The sequence below is a fragment of the Sceloporus occidentalis genome, unplaced genomic scaffold (assembly GCF_023333645.1).
Source record: "Sceloporus occidentalis isolate IW3139 unplaced genomic scaffold, rSceOcc1.0.p SCAF_361, whole genome shotgun sequence".
Classification (NCBI taxonomy): domain Eukaryota; kingdom Metazoa; phylum Chordata; class Lepidosauria; order Squamata; family Phrynosomatidae; genus Sceloporus; species Sceloporus occidentalis.
Window position 1 is genome coordinate 202,501 of NW_028317341.1, and position 24,681 is coordinate 227,181.

General features: G+C 42.7%; 1 protein-coding gene across 2 annotated transcripts; it reads right to left on the bottom strand.

The window, feature by feature from the left end:
- Nucleotides 1–9,801: 9,801 nt before the first annotated feature.
- LOC149273656 (mediator of RNA polymerase II transcription subunit 24) lies at nucleotides 9,802–24,348 on the bottom strand. 2 transcript variants are annotated; one of them, XM_089506045.1, is made up of 25 exons: nucleotides 24,219–24,348; nucleotides 23,696–23,778; nucleotides 23,570–23,608; nucleotides 20,689–20,762; nucleotides 20,375–20,598; nucleotides 19,244–19,355; nucleotides 18,985–19,135; nucleotides 18,749–18,862; nucleotides 18,400–18,447; nucleotides 18,239–18,321; nucleotides 17,967–18,053; nucleotides 17,773–17,884; nucleotides 17,326–17,468; nucleotides 16,924–16,961; nucleotides 16,665–16,747; nucleotides 15,393–15,574; nucleotides 15,101–15,200; nucleotides 14,694–14,869; nucleotides 14,026–14,290; nucleotides 13,707–13,888; nucleotides 13,527–13,620; nucleotides 12,763–12,862; nucleotides 11,263–11,343; nucleotides 10,609–10,757; nucleotides 9,802–9,918 (listed from the first exon to the last, which is right to left on the bottom strand). In XM_089506045.1, exons 1-25 carry the CDS (start codon nucleotides 24,346–24,348, stop codon nucleotides 9,802–9,804), a joined length of 2,967 nt encoding a protein of 988 aa, XP_089362171.1. The 2 variants fall into 2 exon arrangements, with proteins under 2 accessions (XP_089362171.1, XP_089362173.1); XM_089506047.1 differs by lacking the exon at nucleotides 23,570–23,608.
- Nucleotides 24,349–24,681: the final 333 nt, after the last annotated feature.

Consider the following 24,681-nt stretch of genomic DNA (forward strand, 5'->3'; position numbering starts at 1 on the left):
GCTCTGCGTGTGAATGAAGGAAGTGGCAGAGAGAAGTGGGAGACTTTCACTTTTCTCCCCCACCTTGGCACTTTACGCACTGTTCTTCAATTTACACCCTTGGTCTGCCGCGAAACAGAGCGCTTCCGAGTATTACAAAACAGCTTAACTCTTTCAGGGGACATAGAATTCTACAGTATAAAGGGACCCGGCCAGGCTTCTGCCTGTTCTCCTGAGAGTCTCCTGCATGCCCGAGGGGAAGGCTTAACTCCTTCATGTGGAATTTAGAAGCCGAACTTTGTAAAAATCAGCTTGATTCTGTATTGGGGGGGGGTGAGCGGGGCGGTTTTGGCGTTGCCGGTGATGTACAATTAACCCCCTGCTGTTTTTCATTCTGCTCAGTGCGGCTTTCACAGCCTGTGCAATGAAGACGAGCTAAGAATAATCCAGAGGCAGTTGGGACTTGCGATCGACTCCACTGGACCGGTGTCAAGGTGTTAACTTCGACCGGGTAGGTTCCAAGAACGATACTCTTACACGTTTTATATCACGCGCCCTGTAAGGACAGAACAGAGAATTTGACGGCAGATCGGCCCCGTTCGGCCCTTCTAGTCTGGTCGTTTCTCCTGCTCTAAAGTCCTTCATCAGTCGTTGGTCTCGTCTTAGATTCAGGAGCCATATGCCAATCCCATGCATGTTTACATTCCCTCACTGTATTACCCTCTACCACTTCTGTTGGTAGACTGATCCACTTATCTACCACTCCCTCAGTAAAGTTAAACTTCCTTACATGATGAAAACTAGAATTGTGGTATGCATAGTGACGTACGACACATTAGAGAAGAAGAGGCACAGCCAGGAGGTATTTGCCTACACTAAGTAGGTAGGAGAGACTATTCTGCTCCTCTGGTATCCCAGTAATAGTGATTCTACATTCTACCAAGATGTGTCCAAGTTCCTGGATTTCAGGAGTTACAGAAATGTTTCTGATATTTAGTAAACTTCACCGTTCCGTACAATGTTATCAGTTACCGTCTGACGATTATGTGGGTTGTATAAGGATAGCGTGTGTCTGTGCGGTGATATGGCGCATGCTGAAGCCGATTGTCTACAATTAAAGTGAAAATGCAACCTATGATCTCCTTCCCCCGCAGGAGGAATGCTTCGGACAGCTTTCCAGAGGCCTGAAGGACTTTTTAATCCTGATTAGCTCAGCGAGACCCATCCTTCACGAGAAACTAGACAGGTTAGATGTCGATGTCAGAGACCTTCTCACCAACGTCCAAGAAGAGGTGAGTTCAGAATCTCAGAAAGATAAAAAAAAAATGAATTTAAAATGTAAAACATTACTAAATACGGCAACTTTTACGCTATCAGACGGCGGCTGGCCTTAAAGTGCCGGAAATGATGAGCCGGCCCTGGCACTTTAAGGCCAATCGCCACCTGATGACGTAATAGTTGCCGACGGCTGGTTCAATGCCCTGAAATAATATAATTCTTTCTATTTAATTTTTTCCACACAGATGGATTCACATGCGATTTCCGCGCCGTACCTACCTCAGGAGACGCCTCAGTACCAAACTAATTTCCAAAGGAAAGCCGGCACGTTCCTGATCATTTCGGACATTACAGATTTCATGCTCATGGCCCAGAATGCGTTTCGTTATCCATTCGGCGGGTGACATGGACTCACCGGGGAGGAACTTCTGTTTAATATTTAAACAACCGCCCTGTCCGATCACGAAATCCTTTTAATTGCAACGGTTGCAATAACGGAACCAGATGTAGTGAATATTTCACATTTTTTGTACCACAGCCTTTGCTATTTATTTATACTATCTGACTATTGAGCGTTAATTTAATATTAAATGTATTTATTTTATTTATGTTATATAATTATTAATATTTATTGTCGTGCTGTGTCTACATTGTCCATTGATTTATTGAGAAAAGAAAATTAAAATAAAATTTGAATGAATTGATGTTTATCTTGTTTATTTTCAACACAAACGCATGTTCTAAGGCAGGGGTTCTCAAACTGCGGCCCTCCAGCTGCTGCAGGACTACATCTCCCATACTCCTCAGCCAGCCCCTTAGCTGAAGGAGCATTATGGGAGATGTAGTCCTGCAGCAGCTGGAGGGCCGCAGTTTGAGAACCCCTGTTCTAAGGCCTAATAAGCAGGAGCATGGGGAGTCCCGTTGGACCATCAGGTTACAAGGACATCTCTGATCTCCCCAACTGACCCACTTACACTATAGAGGACAGACTCCATAGTATGCGGTAAGGGGTGGCGCAGAGCTCCAGGAAGTGATGTCATAACCAAGCGCTCAGTAGTGAGATTGGACGCCATGGAGGTTAGCAACAGGGCCAAGGATAGGGAAGCTTATTGTGTGACTGTACATTATACTATATTAATACTTCCCTTTGCAATAAGGTAATCAGGGTCACATAGAAGGTTCTATTCTTGTAGAAGACTTTGTCCAATAAGGATCACCGTATCATAGACAGATTGCCTTATGGGTGGTCAGTATACCCAGGAACGATCTGGATTTTGCCTGGTGATTCCGGGTGAGGTGCCCCTTCTCCAGGGTCACTAGGGGGAACCCCAGGTCGCGGGGGTTGCTTCGCATCGCACCCCACTCCCTGCCCTCTTCCCCATTAAAAATGGATGGGACCGCCCACCGACATCAGCAGGAGCTCCTACTCGCATCCCGCACGGGGGGGGGGGGGCTCCAGGTAGTCGGGGACAGAGAGTTCCCAGGTAGGGATGTTTCTTGGGGCAGGGATTATTATTAAATATTATTATAAAATATCATCGTCTAATTCCTTAGCGCTGGACAATGTTGTGTCCTTATTGATAGTGAGTAACGAATGGAGAATAACGTGCTTTATTCACATCATTTCAATTTCTCATGTTATTATATATACTTTATTGTGATTTTAGGAAGGTATAACACCCTGATAAACATTGTGAATTCATTCTTTTATTTTTAATTAATTCTCTTTTTAAAGCTAATTTAGGAATGTATTTACTGCTATTTTAACTCATATTGAAATAAAAAATGTGAACTCTTCTTAAAAAAGAAGATCGCTGGGTTCGGCCACTTAATAAAATCAGCGAGTTAGAAAAGTTTCAATTTGCCAAAGCTTGGCTCACGGATACAATCACGGCTACGCAAACAAATCCCATTGTGAGCCACAAAGAAAGCACGTGTGTCATTTCCACCGGGGGCCGGGATTTTCCCCACTGGTTTACTTAAGTCATCCATAACACAACAAAGTGGAGCGCGTCATAAAGTAACAACCCGACAATCCCGGGCTCTGCTCCACCACCGGCTTTGTTCTTCGTCGTGTATTCGGCGGCAGTCATGTAATAAGACTGATAACACACAACTTCCTCCAATCTCCCGACAGGAGTCTCGTAGTCCCTCAATGCTCTAATAAAGTTATTTGATCTTCTCATATATGCTGCGTTTTATATTCCCCCCCCCCATTTTTTACAGATATTTCCCAAAATAATATGGTTGGAGTTGATTAACGTTATTTATCCCCCTCCATAGGACATCAGGCAGCGCATCGCTCCACGCATGAGTGTGACCGTGTCATATGTGCAATAAATTGATGTCATAGAACATCCTCTTCGTTCTTTTAGAAAATACATTGGTCGTCCATGAATATTTTATCCATTCCTGTGAACAGAATTTATGGGTAGTAGATAAATGGAACTGTCTCCCATCAGATGTGGCAGAGGCTAATACAGTTATGCATTTTAAACATGCATGGGATGGACTTTGTTTATCCTCAGTCTAAGATGAGACCGAGGACTGAAAGTCGTATCCGCGCCTTCGGAATTCTGTGTATTAAGTCACATCCGCGGGGGATAAAGCCATTGCTGGGGAATAGTTACAGCTGAACGATATTTATCATTTATCTCTCGGTCCTTTGGGAAAACGTTCTGCGGTTTTTGAGGATCCAAAACCCCTGCATTGCATCATCGGACTTCCTTCTCCTAAAAGAGATTAACGGGCAGGTAAGGGGAGAGCGACCGAGATTAAGCAACAAATAATTAACGGCATTTCCTTGCTGCAGACCGAGGCGACGTACAGCGAGAGCTATTCACTAAAACTGCCTCCAGCACAGAGAATGCACAGAAAGCCTCGCGTACTGTATATAACACAGCCTCGCGTACTGTATATAACACAGCCTCGCGTACTGTATATAACAGCCTCGTGTACTGTATATAACACAGCCTCGCGTACTGTATATAACACAGCCTCGCGTACTGTATATAACACAGCCTCGCGTACCGTATATAACAGCCTCGTGTACTGTATATAACACAGCCTCGCATACTGTATATAACACAGCCTCGCCTACTGTATAACAGCCTCGTGTACTGTATATAAGACATCGCATTTACAACTCATGCTAATTTTGTGTGTCATAATAATAATAATAATGATAATAATAATGATAATAATAATAATGATAATAATAATGATAATAATAATGATAATAATAATGATAGTAATAATAATAATAATGATAATAATAATAATAATGATAGTAATAATAATAATAATGATAATAATAATAATAATGATAATAATAATACTGATAATAATAATGATAGTAATAATAATATGTGTAACGATACACTTAAGTTATTTGCATTCAAGATGGGATATCGCCCGTAACACACTGGTAGAGTAATCAGTGATTTGGGATCTCATACATCATCCCAGCGGTGTAGGAGAGGAAAGCGTTGGTTCCAGAGTGTGTGACCCTGAAAATCTGCCCCTCAACCCTGAGAATCTGCCCCTCAACACTGAGAATCTGCCCCTCAACCCTGAGAATCTGCCCCTTCACCCTGAGAATCTGCCCCTTCACCCTGAGAATCTGCCCCTCAACCCTGAGAATCTGCCCCTTCACCCTGAGAATCTGCCCCTCAACCCTGAGAATCTGCCCCTTCACCCTGAGAATCTGCCCCTTCACCCTGAGAATCTGCCCCTCAACCCTGAGAATCTGCCCCTTCACCCTGAGACCCTGAGATGGAGGCGAAAGCCCCGAGACTCCCCGGTGCGGTAATTTGGTGAACACATTTCATGAGTCACGGCATAGAATCTGCATTTTAGAGTCTAGGTGCAAGGGGCCTGCAGCTGACCCTGTATTTTTTGTATTTATTTATTTTTTGTATTTATTATTTTTGTGTTTCTAAACCACTGCACACGGTTCTACTGATTGGATACTTTTATACATTCTGTATCACCACAAACAACAACACCGGCTGTATTCCAACGCACCATTCCGGGACCTCATTAGAGAACAGTAATGGTCTTTATACTCATTTGCTTCAGGTTTTACAGGGTACACAACCTCATCTCAATACCAGGTCTCATTTGGTCCGACCCTCTATATTGTCGAGCTACCTATTCTGTTTACATCTGCATGATGAACCATTAAAGGGTTAATATTTAAAGAGGCTCAGAGTCCTCGGGTAGTGACCAGCAGGGAGAGCTCTTAAGACAAGCAGTCCACAGATACTCTCCTTCCCCTTCAGGACCACTCGGTGGTAACATGGAGGAGATGGGAGGGAGAGGCTGAGGGTAGGAGATGGAGGAGAGACGATTTGCAGCGTAAATCTCCCTAGGGAGCAGCTGGAACAACGTGCCCCTAGTATGCACTCTTACTCACTTTCTACCCCCCAACCCCATGTTTATTGCCCCCCCCCCCCCCGCCTTCATTGTATCCATTGCATTTGACACTGGAGGTAAGAAATGGTTGGGGTAAAAGCTCCAGGAGGGCAGGGGTAATTGGAGCGAGAAGGTGGCGGGTTTGCATTAAACTGTATTCAGAGTTAACCCCTTGACTGTCTAATGTGAAGAAGTTCACCCTGCTGACACTTCGAGGGTTAAAGAGCAGCGTTAAACATATTGCTGACCAGCCCCCAGGTAAAATTGCGGCCCTGTGGTATGTGTGATGTATAGTCCTATGGAAGGGAACCAATTAGTCAGTTATACTATGGAGTCTGCGGAGATGAGCGTTCATGAAGCATACAGTTTCCTAATCTATCTACTATAATCACTAAGGAAAATCTGCAGCTGTTTGTATTTAACCCCTTCAGGACAATGGGCAGTCCGTAAACCCATTGAAAACAATGCTTGTATGGCAACAACCTACCAGTGACCAGTTAGATGTTCTTGGCATTACCGGATTTTTACGTTATTCAGGATTTATTTCTTGGAAAGGCTTTCATCGTTGCTGAGAATGACGTTACTAATGCTACATTTTAGTTATAAAAGTGTTACATGCAGCATAGCAGGTGGAACAGAAGCTTTAACTGAAGTAGATTTCTGGTGGAGGGTTTTAGATGCTTCTGGGTGTTTTGTCAAAGCGGTTTTATGTCCTGGAGTTCTTTTGGTGCTTAGAAAAGAATGTTTAGGACTTTCTATCGGTGGTTGTAAAAGAGAAAAGGAGTTGGCAGGTCCCCAGATCTGAGTGGGCAACACAAGTGGGCCAATAACATTGGCACCAGGGACCTCCTGCAAGGAAGGCTACGGAGGAGATGGGCAGATGGTCCAGCACCATTCTCGGTAATAGGACCACTCGTACTGGTTGAACTGGTTTCCCCCTTTATGCAGCTGGTTTTTGTTTCACGTTTAATGCGGTTCTCCTCTTGGTGTTTATGTTTAGTAAATGAAGATTGAGAATGTTTGGTAGTAGCAGGAAACTTCTGCAAATATCCTAAACTCTGATGTGGTTGACCAAAAAGAATCAAACATAGAAATATAGAATTTCACGGCAGATAAGAAGGGCTGCAACAACTCATCGATAAAATTGTAAATAATCGATAATGAGAATCTTCGTCAAATTGTTGTGAACAATTTTTATTATCAATTAGTTGAATCGATTTGTTTGAATATAAAATTAGTTTTTTTTCAGAGAAAATGCTGTGAAAATACCCCCTGCTTTATAATCCTTAAATAAAGATCCAGATCCAAGCCGCCGGGGCTTCTATGACGGAGCGCCGGCATGAGGCGACCTTCCGGTCCTCAGTCATAGAAGCCCCGGCAGAAGTGACGGGCAGCAGAGGTTGTCTAAATGCATCGCACAGACGTCCACCGTCCCCTTCTAGTGGCATATCTGGGGGGTATGAGGCATATCTGGGGGCAGAGGGGCAAGCCCTGGGGTCAGATGTGCATAACTGGGGCGCAGGTTGGCAAATAAAAACAAGAAATGCATATTTATTAAATATGAAAAAATAGTTTACATCCTATAGGGTCGTCTTATATTCATGATTTTGTTCTGTACTTTTAATATATAGCTTTTGTTATTATTATGTCAGTAAAATAAGAAGACGATTAGAGAAATGCAATTGTGATAGCGATAAGTGCTGTGAACAAAGACACGTTTATGGAAATTTTAAGGTTTTTATTCTGCTGTTTGTTTTTAATACCCAGTTTGTTCATTAAATTAGTTTAAATGAAAACATGCGTATTGTTTTTTTTTTTTTATCCGATTAATCCAGAAAATAATCGTTAGCTGCAGCTCTACAGATAAGACCCATGTAGTCTGTCCGTTATATCTGCTGTAGTGAGACCTTAATCAGTCGTTGGTCTCGTCTTATATTCAGGGCAGCCATATGCCCGTCCCATGCGTGTTTACATTCCCTCACTGTATTACCCTCTACCACTTCTGCCTGGCGGTTGTTCGGCTTTTCTGCCACCCCCTCGGTGACGTCAAACTTCCTTACATTATGTCTAAGCCTCTGACCCTCCAGACTAGAGGCCGTTTAGACGATGGCATCTTCTCCTAACATTTCTCCTCCTGTGAAATAAACTCCCTTCCCATCCGATCCCTTGGTGTGTATTTACAGAGAGATCATGCTTCGTAGGAGTGTCATGTATGTCATCCATGGTCATGTCCGTTGTTGCTGGATCTCAGGCTTGTCCAAAGTTTTGATGCTTGTGAAAGACAACAGAACGCAACAGCGCAAGCAAATTCACACCAGGACAACGATGAGCTCGGGAGAAACATTGAATTAATTGTGTTTCTGCAGACAGCGTCTTGGCCCTGGAGTGACGGAGATCCATTACTGCCTCGTTAGGCCTTGAAGCAAAGTTGGCAGCTTTAGCAGTAGCGCCTCATAACTTCCCCCTTGGGGATTGTTGGAGGATGCTGGGTTCTCATCGCTTGTTCTTGTGCCCCGGTAACGTTTCGCTTGGAATCCCCAGTCCGTCCCCGGCGTATGTGATCACAAGTCATAGAGGTAGAAACGCTCTCGGCAAGATCTAGGGTGTCTGGCTCAATGCATTTATCAGCTAGCGGAGAATGACCGCTTGTGAGGTCTCGCCTTGCAAACTGTACAGAAGTTTCCCTTTGATTGTTCATCAGGAACCTCTGGGTCCCTCTCGTTGAGAGATAATAATTCTGGGATACGTACATAACCGCTGGATGGACCTGCTGTTTTCTGGATGTTTAAAGTATCCACTAGATGATTGATTTTATATATATATATATATATATATATATATATATATATATATATATATATATATATATATGCTTGGAATACAGACTAGGCGATTTTCTGCTTGAATGTTTATATCCTTGCAGATGGTGAAGAGGATCGGATGCCTCATCCTTCCTTCCTTCCTTCCTCCCCGTAATGAATTCTAGTTTGTCTGAATGGTACGTGTAGACTTTGAATCTGTGGCAGGAACTCTACCTTTACTCCATGTACTTTCCCCATTGGTACCAGAGGCCGTTAATGTGTATTACTGCTGTGTGGTCCCTTTAATTTTCTGTTCTGTAGAATCAACCGTATGCTTCTGTCCCGTTCGCCGTAGGGTGAAACACTTTTGTGTGACAGTAGCCGGGTGCTATTACAGATTATTATAAAGCCTGTTAAAGGGTATGGCTTGTGTATCTTAAACAACATTAAATAAGCATTAAAAGTGATCCATATTAAAATAATTCAAAGGGTCTTCAGATATGCAAATACAAAACATTTATAATACACAACATTTTAAAGGAGTAATCACTTCTCCATCTCGTCCATCGCTACTCGCTCTCCAGAGGTTGATCTTCTGTTTGATTGTTTCCGGACATATGCTCAAAATATTTTCTTCACCGATTGGTTTTGACCCACAATGCAAGCGAGCATCCACAAGCAATGCTGCTGTCCAACGATGATCCCCATAACAATAAAGATTTCCAGGAATCCAGAAGGGGACTCTCCATGAGGTTCGGGCGGTGGTGGGATCTTCACACCCTCGCTCAAATTGGCAGAAAGCGGCATAGAACACCCCACGGCCAGGAACCTCAAGAGCAAAAACTGAAGAGCAGCCATCTCTTGCGGGATCCAAGTCAAATCCTCATCTGACAAACCAAGGTTCCATGATATCACTACGTCATAACGCGATGAGTTAATTAAACCGAAGCTGGACATGTCTAAAGCAGTAGTAATATCTGGTATTTTTAACTTTAGGAATCTTTGTGGATATGTATAAAAAAACAAAACAAACAAAAAAAAAACCAGTATTATCGCCGTATCAGCCGGTGGTGCTGATGGGACCAAGCATCCTCCCCCCAACATTGCTGTAAATGGGGACACCCTCAATTCTGTACATTTAGCTGGTGCTTTGCACACATTCTTTTATTTATGAATTACATAAATATTTTTTTTAACAGCATAAAAAAAACCAAAAAACAGTCCTTAAGAATTTAACAATGTTTACAGTAAAAGAAAACAAAAAAAACACCGCGTGGAGTCTTCTAAAGCCTGGAAGTAAGAGAACCGCCAGTCCCTGTGATGGCCGTCAAAGAGCGGTCAGTGCTTTCGCGGCCACTCTACGGCCCAGGGGTAACGTGAGATCGGTGATGGCCAGCACGATTTTTGGACTGGATAACGTGGAAACTTTGACCAACTCGGACACCTGGAAGGAAAGTAAGTCGCCGTTAGAAGTGTTGAATATAAAAAGTTATTTTGAATGAACAGAACCTGAGCAAAGTGCTCTTTAAGTAGTTGTGAGGTTTAAATGCTAAACATACTTTTTATCGTTAATTTCAAAGATCGTGTCATTTACTTTCCTATATCAGAGGGATTTAAGGCCCATGTACCCCTCTCCTGTACAAAAACTAAAAGGTGGTTAAATGCTAAAGTGCGAGCTTGCGGGAAAACTATATATATAATATATTATATTTTAATGCATGATTAATCGAGTTAAAATCGCATCTGTTTTCAATTTGCACTTTATAATTTGTTAGTTTATTCACTAAAGAGAAAAAGAAGCAGCCGATCAGCGAGTCTATGAACATACAGGGAAAGAATGTTCATGCTATAATCCCATTCAAGTAAAGGGGAGCTGATCTTCTTCTACTATAGTCGGCCGGGGACAAAATAAAGTACCTCGATATTACACCTACTGCGTATCAATTACACTTTTGGTGATTCTATGGAAAAAAAAACAACCCACAAGTGAATAAGCCTTTTGTGAAAGCACTTCCCCAAAGCAGCGGTTTGAGATGTTGTAGTACTTCCCAGAGTTTCCGATGTGGTTTCTACAATCTCTTCCTATGTATTGTGAGTCATACGTTTATCCCGTGTAGGACACGCAAGTGCTTACCATGCTGAAAGGCATGAACTGCAGGATGCCGCCTTTCCCTCCCTGCTCCAGGCTCTCCACGCACTCCTCCATGAACCACTGCACAAACTGAGTGTGAGCGCCTGCCGTCCGGGCACCGAGTATAGAGGAGATCAAAAGGAAGAGATTTGCTGGAACACAAAAGGGAATCATGTGAACACAGGGGGCAGCTCTACAAATCTTTATAAAAAATCGGAAGTTTAGGTACAGAAACGAAGTCACCAGGGTACAGTTATATATATATATATATATATATATATATAAAAAAAAAAAACGTATGGCGTAACAGCTAAACTCCTTTGGTCTCCTATTGAATCTTAAATGACTGATCAAACATAGAATTTGATGGCGGATAAGACTGCCAGTTTTTTCCTGGTCTTTTATCAGATTCGGAAGCCGTATGGCATATTTAACCTCTGGTACATGTGCAAGGAGGGATTCTGCCGTTTGCCACGCAGGAGACGTGTTCAGCCGAGCAGCGGCGTTACCCCCTGCAGCCTCCCGGTGTACTAGCGTGTACAGCCTCCATGATGACTTAATGCAGACGACCCACAGCGTGGGAGTCTGAGATACTCAACATTTCGATGAATTGGTGATCATCGTGGCGTGCGCATGCGTTACAGTGTATTCATTTACCAAGCACTCTGTTTAAGGGCTCTTTGGAACTGATGTTGTGGATCTGAGATGCAGACAGGGAGCTGTTCATCGGGCGCTCGGCTGCAAATGGGAGAAACAAGGTTATTAAAATGATGCGATGATCACAGCTTGTGCTACCGCTGTCTCTCCCAGCCCTGCACACGAGAGGGTTTATTCACTACAACGGGTGTTTGCCCCCCCCCTGCACAATGCATAGCTCAATCATGGATTTCAATATGCTTTATACAGGACCGGGCCAGCCACTGACCCAGGGAGCTAACGGGTGTTAGAACTTACACGAAACAGCAATTCTCCTGCCAACTCACCCTTTAGTTAATAGACCCAAGAACACATTATATATATATATATATCACATACATACTGATTAGAGTTAACATGGGGCTTTTTATGATGAATTACATTAATGCAACAGGAAAGGAAATCTTTCCAATACACACACACCTTCACTCAAGGAACAAAACCACCCCTCACAGAACACGTGAGTCAGTAAGAAAGAGGATTTGAGAATGTAATATGAGACGCGGCTACACGGAGCAATCTACGCAACCCTAAGATCAAAAAGGAAATTGCTTTTGTGACAAAACTCCAGAATTACTGCAATCGGATCCCTCTCCTCCGCTGCCAAACTGGCACATGCCATCCGAGGAGAGGAAGTGATGTCATCCAGCGACTGCACAAAAACAGAGTACGAGCGAAAGGCAGCGACGTAAGAACTCTGTGTGGCCGGCGGGACCTGGAAGTGCCAAGTCATGGAATATTAATCATACTTGCGCAGAAAAGAGAAATGAGATTGTTCTAGGAGCCGTGTTCCTAAAAAGTGTCATCTGTGCCAAACAGTCAGTGAGTAACGGTGTATTTTTGGCTTTTCACGCAGTACGTACTACCCACTCATCACTATAGGGCTAATAAGTGATGCCGATCACCAGGCATGCGTGTTTTTAGACTATATAGTTTTAATTAAACACCGGAGCCTGCTTTCCCCCCATATACAGCGGTTTCAATGGGAATGGGAATAAACCCCACTCCTAAATAGCCCGAGTAAAAACAAACAGTCTGGAAAACATTAGCTGTGTAATGGACATGCATGTCCTACCAAGGTTGTAGGACATGCGTGTCCATTACACAGCTCACGTTTTCCAGAAGGAAAGTAACTAAGAAAAATATTACCAAGTTTAGTTGCTCAGAGCAGGATCTGGAGAAAATGCAATGTAATTCCTGGAACCCAGTTTTAGGGTTAACTTTACAATCAGAAGTCAATGTTCTATGTAACTACTGACATATTTCCTAAGTATTCCTACATTGAACATTTAAATAATGACGTTACTACAGGGCTTTACATATTTTCCAGCCTATATTACATTGATGTGTCCCACCGCTGACCTGACGAACGTACATAGGCTGCGAGTTGACCCGTACGTCTTACACGTGACCCGTCAGTCATCTCTACGGGGACAGGCAGGGACTATACACTATACTTACTGGGATTGGCTTGTATGGCGTGTTCCTCCTCGTTGGAACTAAGCAGACGCATCAGTTTGGATTGTTGAGTGTCATCCAGTGGAAAGAGGCTGCTGTAATCCTGAGGGTCAGAGGTCACACAACATATAACATGTAAACAGCACACATTTCATCCTTACACACTGCATGTAATTGAAAACATACGTGTTAGTTATGCCACATTAAACTGCTACTTTGTTACTGTGAATATATATGAAATTTGATTACGGTACAGTAACCGGTGGCACAGCGAGAAATGGAGTTAGCAGGTAGGGATGAAACTTCCATTACTCCCAGCCATCAACTAAATTGGGGTTGTGTGCCTATTTCTAACTGGGAGTTGTTTAACAAATTATAAAGCCACAAAGGGCCTGAAACACCGTACAGATTCCACAACATGGATTCAATATGGATGGACTTTATATATATATATATATATATATATATATATAATATATATAATCTATACTACGGAACTTTATCATTCTCTATATATGTATTTTTATAACAGTCCAAGTAGCTAATAGATATCAAGTTCTTCTCTTCAGGACAGAAGGTTAATGCAAACGTATACATATAGATTTCCTTTTGTGGTGGGAAAGTACATGTAATTTAAGTAAAACAGTTTTTATTTCCCACTTCACATAAAACAGCAGAAAATGTTTGAATATCTAAACATCCCCCTCAAAAAAAAAAAATTGGCATCTAAATAACCAATTTTCCGCAGAAGACGGACACCTACATACCTCAATGTCCTCTCTGTGCCGCTTCCTCTGCCGGGGGGAAGGCTGTCCTCTGTTGTGTGTGGAGAAAGAGGTCATCGCGCACCAAACAGATAATCTGAGAGAGCGAAAGGAGTGCTGTTTCAACTACAAATGGCACAAATTGATCAATAGCATATGTTTCCATGTCATTTGCATTCTTACTTTGCCAGCGCTCTCCCTGGCGGGTCCATCAGCGTGTGCCACTTGGCAGAGTCTGTGAGAAGGGCCGGTAGCACGTGCCCTAGAAGGGTAAGAGTGAGTTGCGGCATGTCCAAGCAGAAGATGGCAAACAGAAGTTCCACCGCCCGCAAAGCAAATTCCATCCGTGTCTCCCTCAGTAACTCCTATGGTTAAGAAACAAATCCAAGTGTGAAAAGTAGTCATCACTGTATACAATACGTCCCTCCTTCTTGGCAACCAGATTGCCAAGTAACTCGTTAGTTTGTGCACCTTTTGACACCGTGTGAGGAACACCTCTTACCTTCACCAAGTTATTGCAGAACCAGTACACGCCACCCATGTGAAGTAGCGTGTCAAAGACGTGCAGAGAACGGCTGTCTACCCATCCCTTCTCTAAGGTGGCACTGAAGGTGGCCCTGAGAACTTCTTTGATGGGTTTCTTGGGTGGCAGCCGATGGACATAAGGCACGGGCTCGCTGCCAGACACCGTAAACTTGATCTGTGTGGCCGTCTGCAGGAGGACCTCGGCACACATGTTCTCCAAGATGGAGCTCATGATGATAACTCTGTGTCAGGGGGTTAGAAGGAGAGACGCTTATTATAGTAGTGCTACAGAATTTGCTACTGTGCGCAAATAAATGCAAGGTACTGGGAGACAAGTACTAGTATATACCCCATGTTTAGTTTTGGACTGGATTGAAAGGGCATTGAGAAGAAAATAAGATAACAGGAGTGGTCTAGGAGGTACAGTGGAAAATAGGGAAGAATAAGAATGCGAATAAGGGGTGATTACTATTACCGATGAGAACATCCAGGTGTTGTGAAACATAATAGAATGGAAGCTATTGAGATGAGGATGATGATGCAGGGGTTAAATATACAGGGTAGGTTATAGCACTTATAGAACTACTGAAGCACAAAGTATATTCACAAGACATTAAGCGTAACTTCACCGAGAACCCAGCCCACCTCTCATTGTAGAACTGCAGTGTATTGTCCGCAAATAACGGTGACCCCAGCTGTCGGATCATCTGCAAAGACTTGTCCCGCTCATCCAGTCCCAGCATCCGGACGTGAGCCACAAGCCAAGCCACAGCGCACACGGCCAGACTGCACACCTTCCCTTTTATATTATCTGTTATTTTCTGTATAATACAAAGGCAGGAAAAGTTAAACAGGTACTTTGTGTTTACAGTGGCAGGCGGCGAGGGGTCTGTATCCTGATGTCTGTGTATTAGGAGGGGTGAGAGGTCTGCGTCCTGATGTCTGTGTATTAGGAGGGGTGAGGGGTCTGTGCCCTGATGTCTGTGTATTAGGAGGGGTGAGAGCTCTGCGTATCGCAAAGAGTTGATATGTATGCTTAAATTGTAAAATACCTGAATTGCTTCGAAGGACAGCACTCCATTCTCCCAGGCATTATGAACCTCTAGGATTGCAGCAGGAATAATCAAACACATCTCGTGCCATTTTGTCTGACTGCACAGTAAAGACAACACATAAGTATTACACACACATTACTCCCCAGGAATCATATATGGGGTGCAATAAAAATCATTTTTTTTTACTGGTTTCTATAAAGACAGTGTCACTGCTCCGGCAATTAATGTTTACAGACATAGTATCTAAACACTCCACTGCCCACACCTAAATACATAACAGAATACATACACTAGCCTCATCTCAGAGGAAGTATTGAGCTGGGCAACCAGGGCTTCCACCTTCGGAACATCGGGGTGGCGGAAGCAGGGATGCTCTGGATTCAGGACCTTCCCTTCGCCTGGCATGCAGGTCTGCATCCAGCTCTCAAAGAAAGGCATCTCCGAGCCAGGACAGCCCTCGGTCAGGATCATCTGCAAACACAAGACAATGTATCTGTACTATACATGTATGATGTATGAAAGACCATCTCCCTCCTGTACATGACATATGTTATTCATTCAAATTACAGTATCCATTATAAACCGCACTCCCGCTCTATAAATATTCACCATGTTTAACATGACATGTTTGGAAAATTAATTTTAGACCTCTAACTTTGTTGGCCTTTCCCCCCCATGCAACCCACTCACTGTTTAGTGTCAGGATTCCATTAGCAAGGATAATCAGTATCACTAACTAATAAACTCATCACGGAAATAAGGCAATGCAATCGGAAGACAAAGCCACATATACATAAGGACAAAAGTATTGGGACACCCGACCATAACACCAACATGGACTTTTATGATATCATTTTCTAAATACATAGACATTAATATGTAGTTGGTCCTTCTTTGCAGCCATAACAACTTCAACTCTTCTGGGGGGGGGGGGTTTGTGGGAATTACTGCCCATTCACCCAGTAGAGCATTTGTGAGGTCAGGCATTGATGTTGAATGACAAGGCCTGGCTCGCAATCACCTATTTAAGGTCTGATGAGAAGACGACCTTGATTATAAGACAATGTTTTTTTTGCTCTGAAAAAAACCTGTTATAATCGAGCAAATTCGGTATATATATTAGATATACACATACATACATACATACATACAGAGCACCCTCTGCTGGACAGAAGTGTGCACTACAATATATATAAATTTGAAGTATTATTATTGAATATTTAACCTAAAAAGATCAAAGTTCAACAAGCTTGTTTCCTTTTCAATTTTCAGATTTCATGGGTTTTTTTTCATGTTTCTCCTCAACATAAACATGTAGTATGTGAAGCCCCCAAAATGGGTCCAAGTACTGTACGCATGGACTATCTGGAAATTAGTAGTGACAGGGGGTCAGTGGAAGTCATTGACAATATGTCCAATATAAATGTGTGCCTCCTTCAGGCTGCAGTACAGACACAAAAAAAAAGTTTTTGGGCGCTTCAACAAAACAAATATCTGCAATTTTGAAGGGAGGGTCCCCTATTACAGATTTTTTATTTTATTTTTTTATTACAGATATTACCTCTGAACCATACGTTTGGGCCACATGACAAAGCATCAGGAAGGAAATGTCGAACAGCAGAGCACGGACATTCGCTGCCTTTGCTGCGGAGAGAAAAGCAGAGCCCGATTAGTGACCGTACCTTATGCTGGCGTTTCTGCCTGTATATAAGAGTAAGGCAAGAGTCCATGTGCTGGTTACAGAGAAAGTAGAATAGGAAGCTCATGCAATGTAACAAGTGGACTTCATGCAAATATTGGGAAAGATTAAATAAACTTACAGCTCTCTACTACAATATGGCGAGTGAATTCGTTTAGCCTAAAAAAACAAAACAAAACAAATAATGATTATCGATGCAGAAAAAGTTCCGTGTCCGATAACAAGTGTTGCCGAAACCTTCTGCAGATGTAACTATACTTTTCCAACCACGTATCTCTAATGGGTTTTTATTAAAACGCGAGGTGCAGACTTAATGAAGGGTTAACCCTAGAGAGAAAAATAAAATTATATATATATATATATATATATATATATATATATATATATATATATATATGTGTGTGTGTGTTATTTATAGCACCTAATCCCTTTTTTCACTCTATTATATAGATAATATACATTATTACCCTTTGTTTCAGGCCAGACTAGCCGAGCACAGATCTCATACACACAGTTGACTCACTGGATGAATTTGCGGGCAAAGGATTTTAACTTTCCGGTTGCAGCTGCTGCGGCAAGTAGAAGATCCAGACTCTTCCCAGTCAGCATGTGGCCCAGTACTCCTAACAGCCCCTCTGGAGACTTGGAGTGGTCAGCGTCCATAGTCTAGGGAATAATGAAAATCTCAGAGACAAGAAATTGACCACGCAGCAAAGATTTTTATTGGTTCTGAACGTAACAGTAGGGAATATAAAAAAGGATCTCATCTGTGCACAGCTTTTATCGTCATTAAATTATGAAGTCTACCTATAGGCTGTGTTGTGTTTTTTTGTAATCAGCGGAACTGTTTATTTGGGGACTGTTTTCCCTTTATTAGTTAAACTGTAATGAAAAGTGAAGTATTCTGGAAAGCTCTAGCTCTACTAGTTTTTCACAAGTTATAGATATAAATGTATAAATCCGGCCTCACCTTTAAGATATTGGTGACAGTGGGTTCTGCGCGGAGAATCAGTCCAGGGTTGGGCTGAATCGTGGAGTTTTCCGATGACTTCAATCGCGGCGCCTGCTCCCTGTCTGCAGCCCTGGAGGGTATGAAGGAAAGCTCATAACGTTTGCCTGGAAAGCCTGAGCAAGTGGATCACAGATGTGAGGAAGACGTGTTACCGTTTGGCAGCGAGGTTCTCCATGTTAGACTCCGACAGCAATCCCAGCTTGTTGCATTCTTGTAGTAATAGATTGACGCAGTCACAGCTGGCAAGACAAGAACAACAATTATTAAGTGCATGGACTTCCAAAGCTTACGGTGCAATGTATGCAGGACCTGCCTGTGGTTCACAAATCATAAACACATAATTAGTCATATTGCCCTCTAAAGAAGGACTAATATGGGGTGGTGGTGTTACATCGTATACCATGAAGACCACGGAGATACCTACTTGCATCTCTGATCAGCTTTGTCCAGGAGCGGAGTGAGTTTCAGAAGGTACTCAAATGCGCAGTTCATGTCTTCGTTAAAATCCTGTAGAGGACATTACAATCACGGCACTGGAAGGAGCAGTAACGTGTCATAAACTCCAAGCAGAAAAGCACAGCTCACCTGATCTGCCGGCCAGAACTTCTTTAATTTTGTCAATACTTGTGGAATCTGACACAAAAAGAAATTAAAAAAAGAGACAGTTAATGCACAGTGGGCTACCAGCTCAAAATCAGCCATGTCAAGAATTTATGCTGAGGCACCTCTAGAGTTTTAAGTTAGGCTCATGTGCTTAAAGTTGTGTCTTAACAGCAGATGCCTGCAAATCAGGGAGCCCATGGGTCAAAAAAAATGGTCAAAAAGTGTGCATGTCTTATTCGTAGACATGTCCATATAGACATAACTATGTATATTTAAATACCCCCCGAAGTGTGTGTGTATATATAAGCATTTTCCCCACTCTGGGATGTACCTTTAAAAAGGTAAACGCAGTCCATTTTAGCTCATCAGTGCCTTCAGGGGACTCTATTAATCCCACAACGCAAGCCTTCCAGATCTCCAAGAGAAAGAGATGCGGGGGAATCCTCTGTGTGAAGGGGAGAAACAAAAAAAAAACAAAAAACACACAAAATGTGAGAAGTGAGCCAGTGTTCTGGAGGAAGAGTCAAAGACTACCTGGTTAGGAAATTACATTTCGGTATTTCTCACCTGCATCCTCTTCACGGTGCTCAGTTGGTCCACCAGCGGCTGTGCCTCTCCGGTTAGATTCATGGTTCCTTCCAGCATCACTACAGCATGGACTGTGGGGAAGCCGGTCTTGTGCAGTTGATCAGAATGAGCGGACAGCATCGATGGGATACTGTCGGAGCGGAGAGGAAAACAATGAAGTAAAATCAGATTGTCTACACAAACACATATAGAATGAGCACACAGTGACTCTCCCGGTACTCCACGTTAAATACCCTACCTCCTGATTAGTGAGATACAGCTCTCCGCTTGGCTCCTCAGCTGCCCATTTGGAAGGAGGCTGAGACCCTCCACCAGTCTGATCAGAGACTGTTCAACGGATACCCAGGAGACTGCAGACAACACATAACACAATCGTTATAACACCAAGATATCCTCCGGTCAGAATACCGGCCACCACTAAACCCATAAATACTAATGGGGGCCATTACACCAAGTGCAGGAGGGAACCATATGCCAAGACACCATTCTCTAAAGCAGGGTTACATAAAAGGTGAAGAACATTGATGTACAGCTAGGGTAAGGAAGCCATGATTCCCGTAATCCCAACCCTGTCCGCCAGAGCTCAACGGAAGCACCGACCGATCAGATTACCACCAGCGGATGGGTCTGATGGACAAATTTTACACAGAGCTCTCCAGCCTGACAAATCATCAGAAGCCACCCTGATGTGTCTAGAATGTAGAAAGGTACTCTTAATTAAACGGAATTATTCAAACTAAAGCAAACTTTGTGCCAGTAGTAACGTTTAGTATCTGTAGTTATATGCTAGAGCCGGCATCAGAGACTCTTACAAAAGCAAAGAAAATATGGTTAACTAATGTAGAAAAAAACTAAATTACAAAAAAATGGTGCAAGGCAGACATTATGCTCTTGAGTTAAAACTTGTTATGTTGCGATGAGAGAGCAGCGAGCTCAACCGACCGATCAGACGGAGATTATATGTAAAGAAAAGAGGAGGGTTTAGACCTGGAGGCAGCCATCTGCTTTATATTCCAGCTACTCTGTAACTTGTTTGCATAAGTAAGCGATGACCAAACAGCCTTATTCGACTGCCTGCATACCCATGGAAAGAACTATTTCTATAACTATAAGTAGATTATACTGATGTTATACAAAAGAACTTTGCATAATCTGGCTAGAAATACAGAACAAATAACTGAATCTGACTCTTACGAAGAGGACAATTAAAATCACTGTATAGGAGAACACTTGTAGCTATAACAATAGCTAGAGAGCTCTCTTGTACTTCAATGTTCCATTGGATGCGGTAGGACAGAATAGAGGTGTAGCTGTACCCCCATTTCACCATCCCCTATTGACACACACACACACACACACACTTACTTACTTGGTTCCTCCAGCTTGGCAATATGAACTAGTGCACGGTTCTTGGTACTGCCGACGATGGACTCGAGCCGATGCAGGCACATGGACAAATGCGATTCTCCTGCTACCGGATCTAGAACTTCCTTCAGTTTTTCGGCATAGTACGAGGCACAACGCAGAAGCCAGTTGAGGCTGCTCATGAGGGCCTTGCAGAGACTGATGCACTCCTCTGCCTTGCCATGGCAGCTGTACGGGGATGCAAGAGGTGAGAACGAAGACGTGAGAGAAAGAAGCAGAGGGGAGGACGAGCGAGGGAGAAGGTACAAAAGCCATTACCTGAGGTTATCACAGAACATGTCCATGACTTCCAGCAAGGCCTGGATGCAAAGATCTCTAGAGAAGTCATCAAACTGAAGAGAGAGAAATTTAGAAAATGAAAAACAACTATAAAGTAAGTATCCTCCTCCACAACTCATCTCAGCGACCGCTTTGTGTTCCTAGGCTAGTGCGAGGTAGAACGTGCCCTCTCTCTCCTCGCCAGGGGCTGGGGCAGCTGCCTCATTAATCTACCCCTGCTGTTCCATTTGCACCATGCCACTTCCCACATTGCCCCATATAACCCCACTTTCCGTGCTATTTACAGCACTGAGCAGCCCCTGCATACGTTACAGGGTTAATGTCATTTACTGGTATATACATCATCCTTTTCCTCTCTGCCGACCATATTTCTTTCCCTAATGTAAATATTTGAGTTTCCCAACTCAAATGCTAGGATTTCTTTTTTTTCCGTTCAGGGGGCGATGTGGCCGAGTGTGATATTATATACACACGCATGGATATACACACACACGCATACTTAAATGTAAACACACGCAAGCCTTCGCACATTCAGCCTCCCCCACCCACCTAGAGTCCTCAGTTTGCCTCTGAGCCAGAGTTCCTATGTAAAACGGAAAATATTCAACTTTCTCTAATTTCCTTCCATGAACAGCAATCTGAATATTTCATTTTAAAGGACCAGCACCAGAAAGTACTTTCCTTGTCTAATACATATATTACATACATGTAATATTGCATTTACGTATGGGGTCACCAGGATGTATGTATGGGGTCACAAGAAAATAACCCAGTTCAGCATTCCCACCTATGAGCCACAACTGTTCACCGCTTAGACAAAGATGACCATCCTGTGAGGATCCAAAGCATGTTGGGTGTCTACAGTAGTTAAATGTCGTGGTCATCTGGACACAAACTGAGAAATGACGTATTATTACGTCGATAGCCCAAAGCAGCCACAGAAACCAGAAGGTACTTAAAACGGAATCAATAATGCCAAAACATCATAACAAGGGGAAGTTTTAGTGATAATGCTATGTTTTTCACAATATCTGTGGCACGGGGTCAAAAGGCAACACGCAAAGCTGCTCGTTTACCTCCAAGCCAAAACGTTTTTTCTCCGGAAAACCTCAAGCCATCGTGTCACTGAAACAATAGGCAAAGATCCTGGATGCTCTGACATCACACTTTTGAGAAACATAGTTCCACAATATCCACAGGGGTACTTCTGGCTTTTTCACGGGCCATTGTCGCCCTTACTGAGCAGGCCCATGTGCAGCAAACACCACGAAAACAGCGATATTCAAACTGCGGCCTTATTTTCATTACCTTGTTGTGTTTTATAGTCACGTTTAGCGGCTGAGGGTATCCGGCAGCTTGTACCCCTGCTTCTGCCAGCTTATTTTGCATGATTAGTTGATAACTTTTACTCTAGAGCTTTAAGAGCGCCGTGACCGAGAACCACTTGGTTCGCAAGACATTTGTCTTCTCGTTAAGACCCTTGTTGTCCGATCCACTGCGGAAATAACAAGCCAAACTGGACTAATGCTGCGTAGCCACTGAATTACATACCGTTAGACGTGACTATCCGAGGGCGTTCATAATTTCCTCACAGATCGTCGGAATTAGCAGCAAACTGCTCCATTCATATAGCTGGTTGTAAATAATTTATGACTGAGAACCAACGTTTGTGTCTTGCTGGCAGTACAGCGGGGACTTTCTAATTGTATTTTCAGTTGTTTTTGGTGTTAATCACAAAATCAGGAAGCAGAAGAATGGAGATTTTGTTCAGACGTGCCGCTTTAAAGGAGATAATGTATTCAAGGGCATGAGCATCTAGAGAACACATTGGGATTCTGGCTCGTCTCAGAGACTCAAGGCAGAAGGCGAAAATACACTTTAATCATGCTACCATTTGAACCATTTTTGTGCTCTGAACAATATAAATATTAGGGCCCATTTGCCTTTTAAGAGATTATGTGTTCTGCATTAGAACATTACAACCGGTTTTACAGTCCTAAAAATTACCTGGGGTCACATTCTGGGCTCAAAGAGGAGGGTTACAGCTACAGAAACTCAAGTGTGACTTTATATATTATATACATATACAGTGGCAAGAAAAAGTAGGTGAACAAACACAATTTGTTTTAACTAATAACACACAAACGATTGTATTGTTCTTGCCCATATTTAATACATCATTCAAACATTCACAGTGCGGGTTGGAAAAGTATGTAAACACCTAGGTTAATCACTTCAACAAAAGCTAATTGGAGTCGGGAGTTAGCAAACCTGGAGTTCAATCAATGAAATGGGATCGGAGATGTGTTTTAGGGCTACTTTGACATTAAAATCACTCAAACATTGTGAGTTTGCTATTCTCAAGAAGCATCTGCTTATGTGAACCATACCTAACAAAATAGAAATCTCAGAAGACCTAGGATCAAGAGTTTTTAATTTGCATAAAGCTGGAAAGGGTTACAAAGGGTTTACATATTCATCAGTCCACAGTTGTTAACTAACTGTTAATTATTAGTAAATGGAGATGATTTAGTACTGTGGCTACTCTGCCTAGAAGTGGGCGCCCATCCAGGATAACACCGAGGGCAAAAAGCTTGAAGGAATCATTGGAAATGGTTAGCATAAGCAGTGAGCGTAAGCAGTTCTGTAGAGAACAACGAACAATTCCTCCTGAGCGTGGTTCGGGTCTGATCCGAAGTTATCACCTTGTGTCTGTCTTTACTTGTGACTTGTAGATGTAGATCACATTTTATGAACAATTAATGCAGAAAACCAATTAATCCCAAAGGGTTTATTCACTTTTTCTTGTCACCGTATACACACACACAGTATATATTTCATACTAAATGGTGAACCCTACCTTGCTGATTGCAGTCAGGACTGTGGAGTAAGACACCATCTGTAGAAAGAACAAAGAAGACGAGCAGCTTTTACGGTATACGTCTTAACAGAACGTATCAAGGCAAATAGAGGAGAAGAGACATACCTGAGAATTGATCGCATATTTTAGGTAGGAAAGGATGAGAGGGTTGGGGGCAGGACCAATCATGGCCTGATCCAGAAGTGCTTCTGTGTAGAAAATATATATATAATAATAATAATAAATATACACAATGTCAAGTACACACACACACACACACACACTCAAAAAGGACAAATTACTCTATACGCTAGCTCTTTGGCATGAATTATGGCATATTCCGTCAACGTGTCCTACAACTACAAACGGACACGTTTACACAGACAGGGTGAACTATATTGTATGTTCTATGGACAGCTGGTGACATTCGCAGTCATACGAAATTGTCTCTTTAATCCAGCTGCAGTCCTCAAATGTATCTCTCTTCACTTCCTATCTTACACCCACCTGACTCCCAAAACATGGCCATTAACTCCATCATTGCCCAAATATTCATTGTTTTAGCTGGTCAGTATTCTTCTACTTCTCTAGACGATTGAAATGAGCACAATATGGAACCGATTTTTTGCCTACTGGTATGACACTTTACCCGCAAGATTCAGGATGTCCCACGTGACTCCTTTAGGGAAAAACCTCTTCATGTTAATAGCCCACTGGTAGTCGCCCCATCTCTCCTTCCAGGCCTGCAAGATGGCCTGCTTCAGATTAACCAGCTTCATTGTGTAACCCTGCGGGAGGAGAGCAAGATGCAAAGTTACGTCCCTGACCCACAAAGCAACGACAATAAAAAGTCAGCGTAACAATTTAATCGGCGCCGTCATTCAAATATCTGGGCCACTGAAACTGAAATATAGGTTGAGGAGAATTCTGAAAGGTCTTCTTCACGTTGTCATGATGTAAAGCAGAAGACCAGTAAGAATGACACGTATCATGACACGTACCATGACTTGTAATAAAGATGCTGGTATCCAGTGGTCTAAAGACCGCCAAGATAGGTAAGGGGTAATGGGGTATTTTATTCCTGCACATACCCTTCACCTACAATGCCTCAT

Coding starts and splice junctions, on each gene's coding strand:
- LOC149273656 (XM_089506045.1), bottom strand. CDS start 24,348: ATGAAGCTGGTTAATCTGAAGCAGGCCATCTTGCAGGCCTGGAAGGAG. Junction 16,748..16,923: donor CCATATTGTAGTAGAGAGCT/GTAAGTTTATTT, acceptor TTCTCTCCGCAG/CAAAGGCAGCGAATGTCCGT. Junction 10,758..11,262: donor GCCCTTAAACAGAGTGCTTG/GTAAATGAATAC, acceptor TTTGTGTTCCAG/CAAATCTCTTCCTTTTGATC.